The following is a 14,352-nucleotide window of genomic DNA, read 5'->3' on the forward strand; positions in this document are numbered from 1 at the left end:
CTTATGCTTCAAGAGATTCAATCGCAGGAGCTCGAACTGAAATGAAATTCTGCGCGCCAAGTGGGCGCTGCTCAATGGGCGCCAGTGAATGGGCCGAGGGCCCTCGACTACGTTGCCCGGCCCAATACAGACGCCATGGGCCTCACAATGTGCAGCCACATACGCTGAATTTTAATCAAGATCAAGCGCACCCTTGCCGGCCTAATTACGGATCATGCGTACAAAATTGACTGCGTCTCGACAGTCAAGCGCCTGGCCAAGGGTGGATCAACTTTTCTGGCCAACGAACGCAAGACTCGGCGCAGCGGCTCCAGTGTTAAAAATTGATAGTAAATGAACGCGATAGGGAGCCGGGGAAAACAATGCAGAGCTTTAGAAATACAGTGCATGGGGTGTCAACAGTTTTTAAAGTTTCCTAAAAACTTCCTTTTCAATTACACTTAGGCGTCGAATGATGATTCTGGATAAAAAAGAAACGATCGCATTTCTGAGATAAAAATCCATTTATTCTAACGTTTCGACTATTTATACTTTAGCGGTCTATATAAAAATAAAGTCCGATTTATTATTTCTGAAATACAGTGTATGATAAAAACACTTGGTGTTATTGAGCTGCATTTCTAAATAACCGTTAATTATGGAGAATAAGGTGATTGCAAATGAAGTAGCAGTTATTCTACGTTAAAAGACCTTAAGAATTACAAAACCTGGCTTGGCATTTCGTTACTTTAAGCACGGGGTAATTAATGAAAATTTGGAAAGTGAAAATTGAATACTGTACACAGCGTACAGCAATTAGATCTAATTTATTGTTGTATTGATACTGCACAGTTTGTTTACGCTCGCAAGGCAGCAAGTGAGCTTCATTGTTTAGTTTATGCTTGCACCCCAAAATTTATTTTATTTTCGGCTAACTGCCTCATTGCGAGAGGTTCGTTAAGCGCTTGCTTGTAAAGAACAAGTTGACGACGCTGTCAGCATTGAACTTGAAGTCAGGATGTAAAAGCTTGGGCAGAAAGTATCAGGATAAATCTAAAAGAAAATCATGACGTCCTAACGAGCAGCTCTGCTTTCAAGCTTCTCCTGAAACTCAATAAAGAGGAAAGTTGCGCCCAGCGCGTGTTTCCTCGTAGAGTTTGCGTCCGTTCGTTCGCTTCTGCATGGACTGTAGGACGAGCTTCTTTTTGGGGCCCAGTTTTGGGCTGACGCCGTAACTTGTGTGAGCAGCGGGGTAACGAGGCGAGCCTGCTTCGTTACCGTGACCAGCGCGACCAGGTAGTGGTCATCTGGTGGTGACTTGGGGGTGATTTATAGGGGACTTTGTGGTCATCTGGTGGTGACTTGTGGGAGACTTGGGGGTAATTTATAGGGGACTTTGTGGTCATCTGGTGGTAACTTGTGGGGACTTGGGGGTAATTTATAGGGGACTTTGTGGTCATCTGGTGGTGACTTGTAGGGGACTTGGGGGTAATTTATAGGGGACTTTGTGGTCATCTGGTGGCGACTTGTGGGAGACTTGGGGGTGATTTATAGGGGACTTGGTGGTTATCTGAGTGGCGACTTGTGGGAGGCTTGGGGGTGAAATAAAGGGGATTTGGAGGTCATCTGGGTAGTGACTTGTGGGAGACTTGGGGGTGATTTATAGGAGACTTGGGAGTCATTTGGGAGGTGACTTGGGGGTGATTAATAGGGGACTTGGGGGTTAACTGGGTGGCGACTTGGAGGTGACTTGGTGGTCATCTGGGTGGTGACTTAAGGGTGACTTGGAAGTGATTAAAAGGTGACTTGGGGGTCATCTATAGGTGGCGACTTAGGATTGACTTGGCAGTTATCTGAGTGGTGACTTGGGGTAACTGGCTGGTTAAGTGGGGGTAATCTGTCTGGTAACTTTTATCCAATTGAGTAAAGACTTGGGAATGACTTAAGTTTCCTCTTGGTGTTGACCGCGGTGATTATCTGGGTGGTTTGGATTTGGATGATGATATGATCAGTTTTGATCGTCTGATGGAGCGGGTCTCTGGAACGTAATGTGTTCAATGAAGATATGACGAATTTCCTTGGCGCTTTCTTTGTTTATAAATTCTTGGTGAAATTGCAATTTAAGCAGACTTATATTATACGAACGTTATTAAGTTCATTAAGCATTATCACGCAATGTGCGTAAGAAAGGAGAGAACTTCAAATTAATCAGTGCAGTTTATGACACCAAAAATATGTAATTTTTACAAGTTAAGTCGGTGTTTAGATTAAAAAGATAGCAGTTCAAAAGTACTTTCAATTGATCCCTAAATAAGTTATTTAATTATCACTAACGAAGATCACATTCAAAATTCCTTGTGAACAAACGACCTTGTTACTTTAATTCCTTTCATCCCAACAGCAAAGCCGTTGCTGCACGTCAGGAGGGAACCGTCATGTCGAGCGCCCCAGTTTAATTAAGAAGCCTTATAGGTGCGGTAAAGTCACCAATGGCACCGAAATGTTCTTCTCCAGCACGCCCATCTGATTAGTATTATCTTGAAGGCTGAGCGAAAATTAAAGCTGCGATCCCCGCTGTGTTACCATCACAGGCGTTCATATTGCTGACGAAGCCTGAATTTCAAGCAGACAAAATGGCATTCCATGCATAAAAACAAGACGCTTTGCTACGTGTAATTTGAAAAAGTGAAAGAGCTCGTGGAATCCAGAGACTGTCATGGCATTTTTCACGCTGTTTTTTCTTCAGGGAACGGTGTGTTGTGTTTGGAAAACTTTCCAACTAATTGCAAGCTTCCAGCCAGTGTTGTGCTGCCCTCAGCTTCCAATAAATATACCACTACTGACTTTTATGAAGCGCTTTGCCATTATTGAATTTAGGTCTCGGCTCAGACGCTCCCGAAGGCCTGAATACGCATGTATATATTCAAGTTTGATATGGTCGTGAATTTTAAACAAATCTAAAGTTGGGAGCATCGCAGCTAATGTCGCCTTAAGAAAAAACATAAATCGGTTCATGAATTTCTTACTGAAATTACTCTTGTCATAATTTTCTCGCTTTGAATATTAAACATTCCGAAATAGAATGAAATGAAAAATGGTATAACTGGCCATTGCTTGGAACAAAACAACCTTATTCCATTCGAAAATCTCAATATTTATTTCTTATCCAATATAAAGAAAGCAAAGCAAGAAAGATATATGGCGTGTTACGAACCGTTTAAAAATTATCACTATAAAAATAACAGCTAAGCACTTTATATAAAAAAGTACATCTTAAGCATCTTCATTCTTTGGCCACTCTAAAATCTTCAACTTCAACAAATCGTGTGTCCAAGTAACCTCTTCATGGCTCGACAATCTAATGTTTCTCCCTAAACACGGGAATAGCCTCCACGCATTCCGACTCTAAAATCTTCGTAGAGTTAAAATAGACAATTTCCCGGAACGTAACCACAGTTCAACAACTCTCTACGAAGTTTCCTGCATGAAAAAACCTGAATTGAAGCGAGAGGGTCGATTGAAGAGCAATTATAGAGCGCCCATAACAAGGTTACTTCATCATTGCACTAATCTCCGAACATTAGGCTTGAGCAGACCATTAAGCCGTGCCATTAGAACTGATCAAATGACCTCCACAGCGGACTGGCCGAGACGTCACCCTAGGGACCAGTGGTATTGGGCCTAGGCTTTCCATCAGGAATTTCAAGTAGGCCGTAAGCCAGATTCTCATAAGTAAATATGATATCGTTAATGTCATAGCTAATTGTGCAAATGTAGATAGATTATTGGACAATCTTGTGGGCCGCATCATCAGTACCAAGAACTGTGATCATGCATGGAAGAAATCTCCTTCATCACAATATTTATATATTGAACATCTTTCCTTAGACTCGATCAGTATCTGAATTCAATAGATGTCTCTGTAATAGCGTACCGTTCACAATTTATTTTATGCGCGCATGAACTGTGGCCGTTGCCTAAAATATTCCATATTAGAAATATTTTGTCTGTTGCGCCCACATCATGGACAGAATACATTTATATATAAAGCAAAGATCCATGTATAGGATTTGTTAATCGCGTACGTGTTAATATCTGCTTGTTCTCTGGCTGCTATAGAAGTCAATAACTTGTCGATGGAAAACTTAACGAGCATTCAGCAATTACAATAATAAACAATGAAAAATTATATAAATGAGATATTCTTGTATGCAAAAAAAATGTTACAGGGCAACAATATGGTTTGTCTTGAATTTCTGTGATTCAGAAAAAATATTACATTCCTGATTAGGCATATAATGCATCAAGTGGGGACATTCGTAATTCTACCCTGCGCCAAACCATCTGTGCGATGAAATCCCGCATTCCTTTTTACTGGAAACTAAGAACTCGTTATCAGAAACTGTGACGACCACGTTTTGAAGCAACACAATTCAACATCTCTGCTCTGATCGGTTGCCTGAGACTAAGAACGTTCTAATAAGAACGACTGCGACGGTTGTCATCGCAGTGTACAAAATAACTCGATTACTACTTTGATCCAACGACGCGTGTTGTTCCCAGAGCATCCCTCGCCGCGGTTTTAGGTACGTTGCGATGCTGAGGCGTCGAGGATGCCGCTACTCAGAGATGCTATAGGGATACGCATCGAGGACGCCGTTAGAATAGAATAGAATAGAAGTGTCGGCACTGAAGAATTAGGCCCATGGCCTGTTGCCGATTCTTGAACTTTTCGTGACTTGATTCACAAGGGATCCGGCCTTTTGAACAAATCTTCCTATAACTGACGATTGATTGAGATAGCTGCTGGACTTATTGCCTGGTCCGTAATTTGCTAGGCATTTTGAGACAGTAGCCGTTGACACGAGATCCTGTCAAATGGTATCAAGGCAGCTTCTACAAGTTTCCGCACGACAGTGGCTGTAATTTCGACCATTCCTCTTGAGGTCATAAGTTGTATGATTTCGCCAGTTCATGGACGTGAAGTATGTTGGGAATTAGAACTGCATACAAACTTTTTGGCAATTGCAATTACAATCGGTTTGAAAGGCATCTAACCTTATATCACGAGCCGGGGTTTTGCATTTTAAAACCTGGCATTGCCAGGTTTTAGGCTTAAATAAGCAAGTAAATCTGCCTCAGCGGAGTCGGCGAAGGGAATCTTGAGACAGACCGAGACACAACACACGTCCCAAAATATAGCTGCACCAAACTCGGTGTTACATTCATGTAAGCAAAATTCATATAAAACATAGAAGTCTTATTAGTTCAATATTTCTGCCTTTGAGGTGCGATAATTTGTGTCCTTAAATATCACTAAATAATAACACCAAACAGTGGTGTTGGCAAGAAGTTTCAAATTAATAATATATCAAAAATTATATATATGGGCATGGAAATCCAATTAACTAATTAAATTGACTTAAGACCGCTCCATCACTATGTTATGTTATGTTAATTTAGTCGCAACACTAAACTCGATTCCAGACAAAATAAGTCTGAATAAATTATTTTTGTATGTTGACTCAATGCATGTTTGAACAGATATATTACAAAATTCGTTATTTATAATGAACGCCCGAATGTCTGCTGCCAAAAATCGGTGGACTGACGGACTGTGTAACGAAGTCTTGATTTTCCAGGCCGGTACGTTTTTGTTCCACCTTGCATGGGAAAACCTCTAATGCGAGTTACGAATATAATGAGTTCAATTCTCTGGAATTCGAACAAACGCTTATGTGGAAGAAGGAAAAGTACCGAATCAATACGCTTCTTTTTATTACGTGTAGCTACAAACAGAAAATGCAAGATTTATACAAATTAAAATTTTTTAACTCCCACTGCCTATTTAAGCAAGAAGTGCTTAGCACATGTTGCTTTTGATTATTTCGAGTTTGAATAAGCTTTGATATACAACAAATTATTTTACGAATGCTCGAGATGTCAGAATAAAGTCGATCTCGTTGAATTATTTAAATATTGTTCACCAGGTTGACACTCGGCGCTGTGTTGTGACGCGACGCGTCGGAGCTGCGCCGCCAGCACTGCGGTCGACAGCGCGGCCCTGGTGCGGGCTGGGGAGGAGGACAGTTGGCGTAGAGCTTGTCTCAGGTCTGAGGGGGTCCAGTAAATAAGCGATAAAGCAGACACGGCACTTAAATTAATCAGGTTTCTATCCAACACTGATTGATTGAGATTAGTTATTGTTGAGATGGTAGACTCGGCAATACTGCTGTAAATGCTTGTGGTGACGTCAATGGTGTCCTCGACGAATTCGTAGAAGTGTCGACTGCGTAGGCAATCTTCTTTGGAAACCGAGTTGTTCAATGCAATTCTATCGACTTGGGTGAGGTATGCAGACGCGTTACTGAGGGCCTCCAGGCTCAATTCCAATTTTTTTCTATCGATTTTACTGCACGAAGAGTTGACGGCAACTGGAAATATAAAATGGTATGATTACGGATACGAATTGTTGCAGAAATCCGGTCATTTGCACAAATGATAAGGCTAGAAGTTGTGCAGCCTATTCATCTTGACAATAAAGTGGAAGCGATTGATGGTCGTATGGAATCCATACCAGTTTAGCCCAGCATCGCCAGCGATACATAAAATTTGATATCTGAAAATACCTTTATTCGAAATCCGGTCATTAATCCAAGCATATAATCCAGAATTCAATAAGTAATTTTGAAACTAAAGTTGCGCAACTATAGATCTGACCATTCAAACCCTCATTCAGCGCCGTGCTCCCTCTTAAAATTTAATAAAATACGAATAATTTGAACTATATTCTTGCATATATTTGTCAAAAATTGTGTGTCTGTTTTCTTGAGTGTTGTTGCCCTGCGCTTTATATATAAGGGGGGAAGCGGTCAATATAAGATATAAGGAGGCGCCGTAAATATAAATATATTCATGATACTTCTAGTGTTGGGAAATGACTTGCACATTGAAATTATCGTATAAAACTAGGGGAAAATTATTGGATTAAAAAATGAAATTGTATATGAATATTGTATACAAAAATCAGTTTAGAAGACGGAACAAAAAGTAGAGTAGATTCTGTCCCGAGCGTGAGATAGGTGATCTATGAAAGATTTGGGCTCTTAAGTGTCTCTTGTAATTATGATTTAGTTTTAGTACTATCGGGATTTGGGATAACGTGATTTAAAACTGCTGGAATTATCGATCCCGGCTAACAAGCTTATTTTAAATCAAATTTACACTCACAAAATTACAATTTACACTCGCTCAGTATCATAATTTAAATGTGAAATATACCAAAATTTACAAACGAAATTCCACATTTAAGTTTCAAGCCTAACACTCTTATTCTTTTGTCGATTTTACAAGATTCCAAAATCATAAAATAAATTCACAAGGAATATCCCGACACACTAATTAGCGTGGAACGATACAGATGACGCGCTCGAACAACCCCAATATATTTTTTGTGTCAGACTTTTAGCCATTTCCTACGACAAATATACATACGATTTTGTCATGAGAAAATTTATGTTGGTAAATAACGTAGAATTAAAATATATATGAACGGCAGAAGCTTTATAAATCAATTGATAATGCGCTAGAAACGTATTTTGTGGAGAAATAAACTTGATATTGGCACACTGGACCGCACACCCATGCAGCCGTGGATCCAAGAACAACGTCGATGCACATATTACGTGTTGCAGACTATTCACTGAATATTAACAAAATTAGAACAAAAAACTTACCAAATTGATTGTTGAAATCGTCGGTTAGCCATGATTCATCATTTGGTTGTTGTTGATAGAGTAGATATGTTGTTCTTCTGAGGGTTTCGATGAGAGATGCCTCAACTGCACCCAAATACAAGCTAGGCTGCTGAAGTCGTCTCACTTTCTCAGCGATAGATTTAGGGAGCCAAAACTTCTTAATAAACCTGCTGAAAAGTTCCGCGTGTCGTACAAGCTTCCAGTACTCCACTGAGTTTTTTATGAAGTTGACAAGCCGATGTTTTGCGTTGGTGAGAACACCGAGTGACTCGTCCACTAAAAAGTCGATTTGCAAGTAGGAAGCTTGCATTGATTCTAAATTTGCAGCCGGTAAATTGATTCCGTTGTTGTAAATGGCCAGCATCCTCTTTAAGTTGGTGACATAGGCATAAAAGTAGTAAACAGCGTGATAATATGTATCAAGTTTCATATCAGGTAAAATTTGAGACGTTAAATTACTTCGAATTAAGCGAAGCTGAGCAATCAAACGCTGATATATCGTCAGATAGAAAATTGGATTAGCGAGACGGATGACTTTGGCCGAGATGAAGTTCGGTAAAGTTTCATTTGAACACACAACGCCAGCAAGCACGAGATCAAACGGCGCATCGCCCGATGACTTTTCCGACCTCAATTCTGGTCCAGTTCCAAGCTGAATTAAATTACTGACTGCCCAACGAAAAGCTGCGTTTATTTGTTTGATGCTGTGCATCTGACTAGATGAAGAGACATTGCATTCTCTCCATGATAGATGCATTATTTTAGATGTAAATCGCAAAGAAACCCACATTTGCTGCAATATTGCCCTAATTTTCATGTCAGGCGACAGCGGAGTGACGTCTTCGTACGACAAAGTGGATGACCAAGGAGCGTGCATGGCGGAAACAAAGTCATGATGAGTTACTGTAACCGAGCGATGTGTTACTATCTGAGATAACGCATTAAGTGGCTGAGATAACACATTCAGTGGCTGAGCGTCAGTGGTGGTGAGCTGAGCGTCAGTGGTGGTGAGCTGAGCGTCAGTGGTGGTGAGCTGAGCGTCAGTGGTGGTGAGCTGAGCGTCAGTGGTGGTGAGCTGAGCGTCAGTGGTGGTGAGCTGAGCGTCAGTGGTGGTGAGCTGAGCGTCAGTGGTGGTGAGCTGAGCGTCAGTGGTGGTGAGCTGAGCGTCAGTGGTGGTGAGCTGAGCGTCAGTGGTGGTGAGCTGAGCGTCAGTGGTGGTGAGCTGAGCGTCAGTGGTGGTGAGCTGAGCGTCAGTGGTGGTGAGCTGAGCGTCAGTGGTGGTGAGCTGAGCGTCAGTGGTGGTGAGCTGAGCGTCAGTGGTGGTGAGCTGAGCGTCAGTGGTGGTGAGCTGAGCGTCAGTGGTGGTGAGCTGAGCGTCAGTGGTGGTGAGCTGAGCGTCAGTGGTGGTGAGCTGAGCGTCAGTGGTGGNTGGACTTGGTGTCATCTGTTGTGAACTTGATGTCATCCCTTGTGAACTTGATGTCATCTGTTACGGACTTGATGTGTTCTGTTGTGGACTTGATGTGTTCGGTTGTGGACTTGATGTGTTCTGTCGTGGACTTGATGTCATCTGTTGTGGACTTGGTGTCATCTATTGTGGACTTGGTGGCATCTATTGTGGCGTCAGACGTAGAGATGGAATCAGTCAAGTCCGTTGTGGCCCCAGAGGCAGACGTGGAATCAGTGAAGTCCGTTGAGACCTCAGGGGCAGACATGGAACCCGTGACATCCGTTTTGGCGACAGAGGCAGATGTGGAACCAGTGAAAACCGTTGAGACTTCAGCAACGAAAGTGGAACCAAGGAATTCCGTTGAGGCCTCTGAAGCAGACATGGAATCAGTAAGATTCGTTGAGGACTCGTGAGTTAGCCAGGAACCATTGAAGCCTATTACAGCCTCTGTAGTAGACATATTTTCATTGTCTTCGGTGGTAGTCACGAAACCAGTTGAACCCGTTGCGCTTCGTTTCGTGAAGTCAGATAAAATATTTCTGTAGGAACCAATTGTGGCTTCAGTCTTAGTACTATAGACAAGTCCACGCCACGATGCACCACTCGCCGAGCTGCTTTTATTTTGACGCTGTGCAGGCTGATTGAGTGCTTTGACCTGGAGAGAGCTGGCACCAGAGGCGGTCCTGAATGCAATGAACTCCAGAGGGGCGTCTGGAGTCGAGAAACTATCTCCATATTCTTCCAAGATTTCAGTGCTAGGGACCGATCCGCCGACAATATTTGAGGCCGAGTATTCTGAGGTAGATTCTGTGTCTTCTTCTAAAATATTTTTCGCAGAGCCTGATTTATTTACATTTCTGGCCCGAGATCCAGCTAAACTAACTGGCGCTATAATACTCGATTCAGTATTCGTGATATCAGTTTCAATGAGGCGGCTGATTCCTGAAAAATAATCATAAGTTCTAGTGAAGGAACTTAAATGACTAGATGCGTTATCTTGCATGGAACCAAGAGCAGCGACAACCTCAATTGCGACAGGCATACTTTTAACCGAAATCGAGTCAACGAGGCGAGTGCCGAATTCAGCTAATTCAATATCCTTTTCGGTTGTAACAATGCCTGGTACAGTGAGGTCCGTTGCCGCGTCGGTTCTAATAATGTCTGATTCTGTGAGGTCCTTTGCCACGTCGGTTGCATCAATGCCTGGTTCTGTGTGGTCCGTTGCAACGTCGGTTGCAATAATGCCTGGTTCTGTGAGGTCCATTGCCACGTCGGTCGCATTAATGCCCGGTTCGGTGAGGTCCGTTGCCACGTCGGTAACAATAATGCCTGGTTCTGTGAGGTCCGTTGCCACGTCGGTTGCAATAATACCTGGTTCTGTGAAGTCCGTTGCCACGTCGGTTGCAATAAAGCCTGGTTCTGTGAGGTCCGTCGCAGCGTCGGATGTAATGTCTTGTTCTGTGAGGTCCGTTGCCGTACCTGTTATAATAATGCCTGGTTCTGTGAGGTCCGAATTAACGCCTGGTTCTGTGAGGTCCGTTGCCACGTCGGTTGTATTAACGCCTGGTTCTGTGAGGTCCGCTGCCACGTCGGTTGCAATAATGCCTGGTTCTGTGAGGTCCGTTGCCACGTCGGTTGCAATAATGCCTGGTTCTATGAGGCCCGTTGCCATGTCGGTTGCAATAATGCCTGGTTCTGTGAGGTCCGTTGCCATGTCCGTTGTCCTGTTAGGTTTGTCAGTTTCAGATTCAATGTTGCTTGAATCTGCTAAAAAGGTTGTCGTATCAGTTGTAATGGTGCTGAAATCTTCGACGCCCGTTGCCGTACCAGTTGTAATAAAGCTAGAATGTGCGACGCCCGTTGCCATATAAGTTGAAATAATGCTAGAAACTGTGACGCCCGCTTCCGTATCAGTTGATATTGCGCTAGAATCTGCGACGCCCATTGCCGCATCAGTTGCAATAGTGCTAGAATATTCAACGCCCGTTGACGTATCAGCTGGAATGGTGCTAGAATATGCGACGCCCGTTGACGTATCAACTGTAATGGTGCTGAAGTCTCCAACGAAAGTTGCCATATCGGTTGCAAGAGTACGAGAATCTGCAACGCCCGTTACCGTATCAGTTGTAATGGCGCTTGAATCTACGACAAACGTTGCCGTATCCATTGCAATGGTGCTCCAATTTTCGACGCCCGTTGCCATATCAGCTATAATGGTGCTAGAATCTACGACGACCGTTGCCATATTAGCTGTAATTGTGCTAGAATCTGCAATGCCCGTTGCCATATTAGTTGTAATGGTGCTAGAATCTGCGATGCCCGTTGCCATATTAGTTGTAATTGTGCTAGAATCTGCGATGCCCGTTGCCATATTAGTTGTAATTGTGCTAGAATCTGCGATGTCCGTTGCCATATTAGTTGTAATTATGCTAGAATATGAGATGCCCGTTGCCATATTAGTTGTAATTGTGCTAGAATGTGCAATGCCCGTTGCCGTGTCCGTTGTTATTGTACTGGATCCTTTGAGGCCTTGTTCTCCTTTATTTTTCATGAGTTCTGGTTCGGCGAGGTACGTTGACGTGTTTTTCGTAATTAAGCTGAATTCTGTTACTTCCGACTCAGCTCTAGCGCGGCTCATACTTGTTGGTTCCGATGCCGTGGATGTTGGACTGCTACGATATTTTGTCACGATAGAATCTGAGCCGAGTTTAGCAACGTAATGGGGAAAGGCGACCAACGGTGTTTTAGTAGCACTGGAATTGAATCTACTATTTGACGATGATATTGTTTTACTCGTACCATTTCCGTATGTATCTTCTGAGGGAGGAGTTGATCCTATATCGGACCCTGTCATGCTTCTTAGGGAGTTAGTTTCATTACGGTATTGACGAAAAACTTCAAATTTAGATTTATCCTCTGGACCCCACAACCAAGCTTCAGTTGAATTTGTGTGTCCGAGTTTGCCGTTCGAATCTCGGAGCAGAGCGCTGGAGCCTAAATCTCCGACCGAGGCGTTGGTGAAATAACCGACCGTAGTAACGAAAAGAGCTTCAGATGGCGTCGTGCTGACCGGCACTCCAGACGACACTGTGCCGAACGGGACTTCAGACGACACCGTGCTGAACTGTACTTCAGACGACACCGTGCTGAACGGCACTCCAGACGACACTGTGCTGACCGGCACTCCAGACGACACTGTGCTGAACGGTACTTCAGACGACACCGTGCTGACCGGCACTTCAGACGGCCCCGAGCTGACCGGCACATCAGACGAATAAGGGCCGTTTGGTGGTTCAGAGGTCAGTGCGCTGACTGGTGACACTTCAGAGGACAGCTCACTGACTGGCGATGATTCAGAGGTCAGCTCGCTGACTGGCGATGCTTCAGAAGACAGTTCGCTGACTGGCGATCCTTCAGAAGACAGCTCGCTGACTGGCGATGATTCAGAGGTCAGCTCGCTGACTGGCGATGCTTCAGAGGAGCGATGCTTCACGAGACAGGATGCTGAGTGGCAACGCTTCAGAAGACAGGGTATAAACTAACGACGCTTTAGAAGACAGCGCGTTGGCTGACGACTCTTCAGACGACAGCGTAGTGGCCAGTGAAGTTTCAGAAGACACGAGGTTAGCTGGCGAAGTTTCAGAGGATAGCGTGTTCGCTTGCAGAATTTTAGGGTACAGCGTGTTGGCTGACAAAGTTTCAGAGGACAGCATATTGTCTAGCGAAGTTTCAGAAGACAGCGTGTTGTCTAGCGAAGTTTCAGAGGACAGCGTGTTGTCTTGCGAAGTTTCAGAGGACAGCGCGTTGGCTGGTAACGCTTCTGAGGACAGCGTGTTGGCTGGCGAAGTTTCAGAGGACAGCGTGTTGGCGTACGATGCTGCAGAAAAGAGCGTGCGTGCTGGGGATGAGTCATAGGACGACGTTGAGGATAGCAACGCGTTGAGGGACGGCTTGCTGGATGGCCTCGCTTCAGAGGACAGCGCGTAGACTGTCGACGCTTCAGATGACGGTGTGTTGGATGGCGACGCTTCAAAGGGTGGCAAAGTTTCAGAGGATAGCGTGTTGGCTGGCGAAGTTTCAGAGAACAACGTGCTTTCAAAGAACAACGTGTTGGCTGGCAAAGTTTCAGAGGATAGAGTGCTGACGTACGACGCTTCAGAAGAGAACGTATGAGCTTGCGATCCGTCAACAAAGGACAGAGTGTTTGATGGCGACGCTTCAGTGGGCAGCGTGTTGGATGGAAACGCTTCAGAGGACAGCGTGTTGGATGGCGACGCTTCAGAGGACAGTATGTTGGATTGCGACGCTTCAGAGGATAGCGTGTTGTATGGCAACGCCTCAGGGGATAGCGTGTCGGATGGCGAAGCATCAGAGGTCAGCGTGTTGGATGGCGACGCTTCAGAGGATAGCGTGTTGTATGGCGACGCTTCAGGGGATAGCGTGTCGGATGGCGAAGCTTCAGAGGACAGCGTGTTGACTGTCGGCGCTTCAGATGACAGCGCGTTGGATGGCGACGCTTCAGATGACAGCGTGTTGAATGGCGACGCTACAGAGCACAGCGTGTTGACTGTCGACGCTTCAGATAACATCGTGTTGGATGGCGACGCTTCAGAGGACAGCGCGTTGACTGTCGACGCTTCAGATGACAGCGTGTTGGATGGCGACGCTTCAGGGGACAGCTTGTTGAATGACGACGTTTCAGACGATAGTGTGTAGGATGGCGATGCTTCAGAGGACAGCGTGTTGAATAACGACGCTTCAGAGGATNTGGACAGCGTGTTGGCTGGCGACCCTTCAGTGGACAGCGTGTTGGCTGGCGACCCTTCAGTGGACAGCGTGTTGGCTGGCGACCCTTCAGTGGACAGCGTGTTGGCTGGCGACCCTTCAGTGGACAGCGTGTTGGCTGGCGACCCTTCAGTGGACAGCGTGTTGGCTGGCGACCCTTCAGTGGACAGCGTGTTGGCTGGCGACCCTTCAGTGGACAGCGTGTTGGCTGGCGACCCTTCAGTGGACAGCGTGTTGGCTGGCGACCCTTCAGTGGACAGCGTGTTGGCTGGCGACCCTTCAGTGGACAGCGTGTTGGCTGGCGACCCTTCAGTGGACAGCGTGTTAGCTGATGACTCTTCAGTGGACAGCGTGTTGGCTGGCGACCCTTCAGTGGACAGC

At 44.8% G+C, this 14,352-nt stretch overlaps 1 protein-coding gene across 1 annotated transcript; it reads right to left on the reverse strand.

The window, feature by feature from the left end:
* Positions 1 to 5,740: 5,740 nt before the first annotated feature.
* On the reverse strand, positions 5,741 to 11,515 carry LOC108666113 (secreted protein CSS1). The gene is made up of 3 exons (XM_018152926.2): positions 9,234 to 11,515; positions 7,716 to 9,190; positions 5,741 to 6,413 (listed from the first exon to the last, which is right to left on the reverse strand). Exons 1-3 carry the CDS (start codon positions 11,513 to 11,515, stop codon positions 5,923 to 5,925), a joined length of 4,248 nt encoding a protein of 1,415 aa, XP_018008415.2. The 3' UTR covers positions 5,741 to 5,922.
* Between the last annotated feature and the right edge of the window lie 2,837 nt (positions 11,516 to 14,352).

The sequence above is a fragment of the Hyalella azteca genome, unplaced genomic scaffold (assembly GCF_000764305.2).
Source record: "Hyalella azteca isolate HAZT.00-mixed unplaced genomic scaffold, Hazt_2.0.2 contig40, whole genome shotgun sequence".
Taxonomy (NCBI): Eukaryota; Metazoa; Arthropoda; class Malacostraca; order Amphipoda; family Hyalellidae; genus Hyalella; species Hyalella azteca.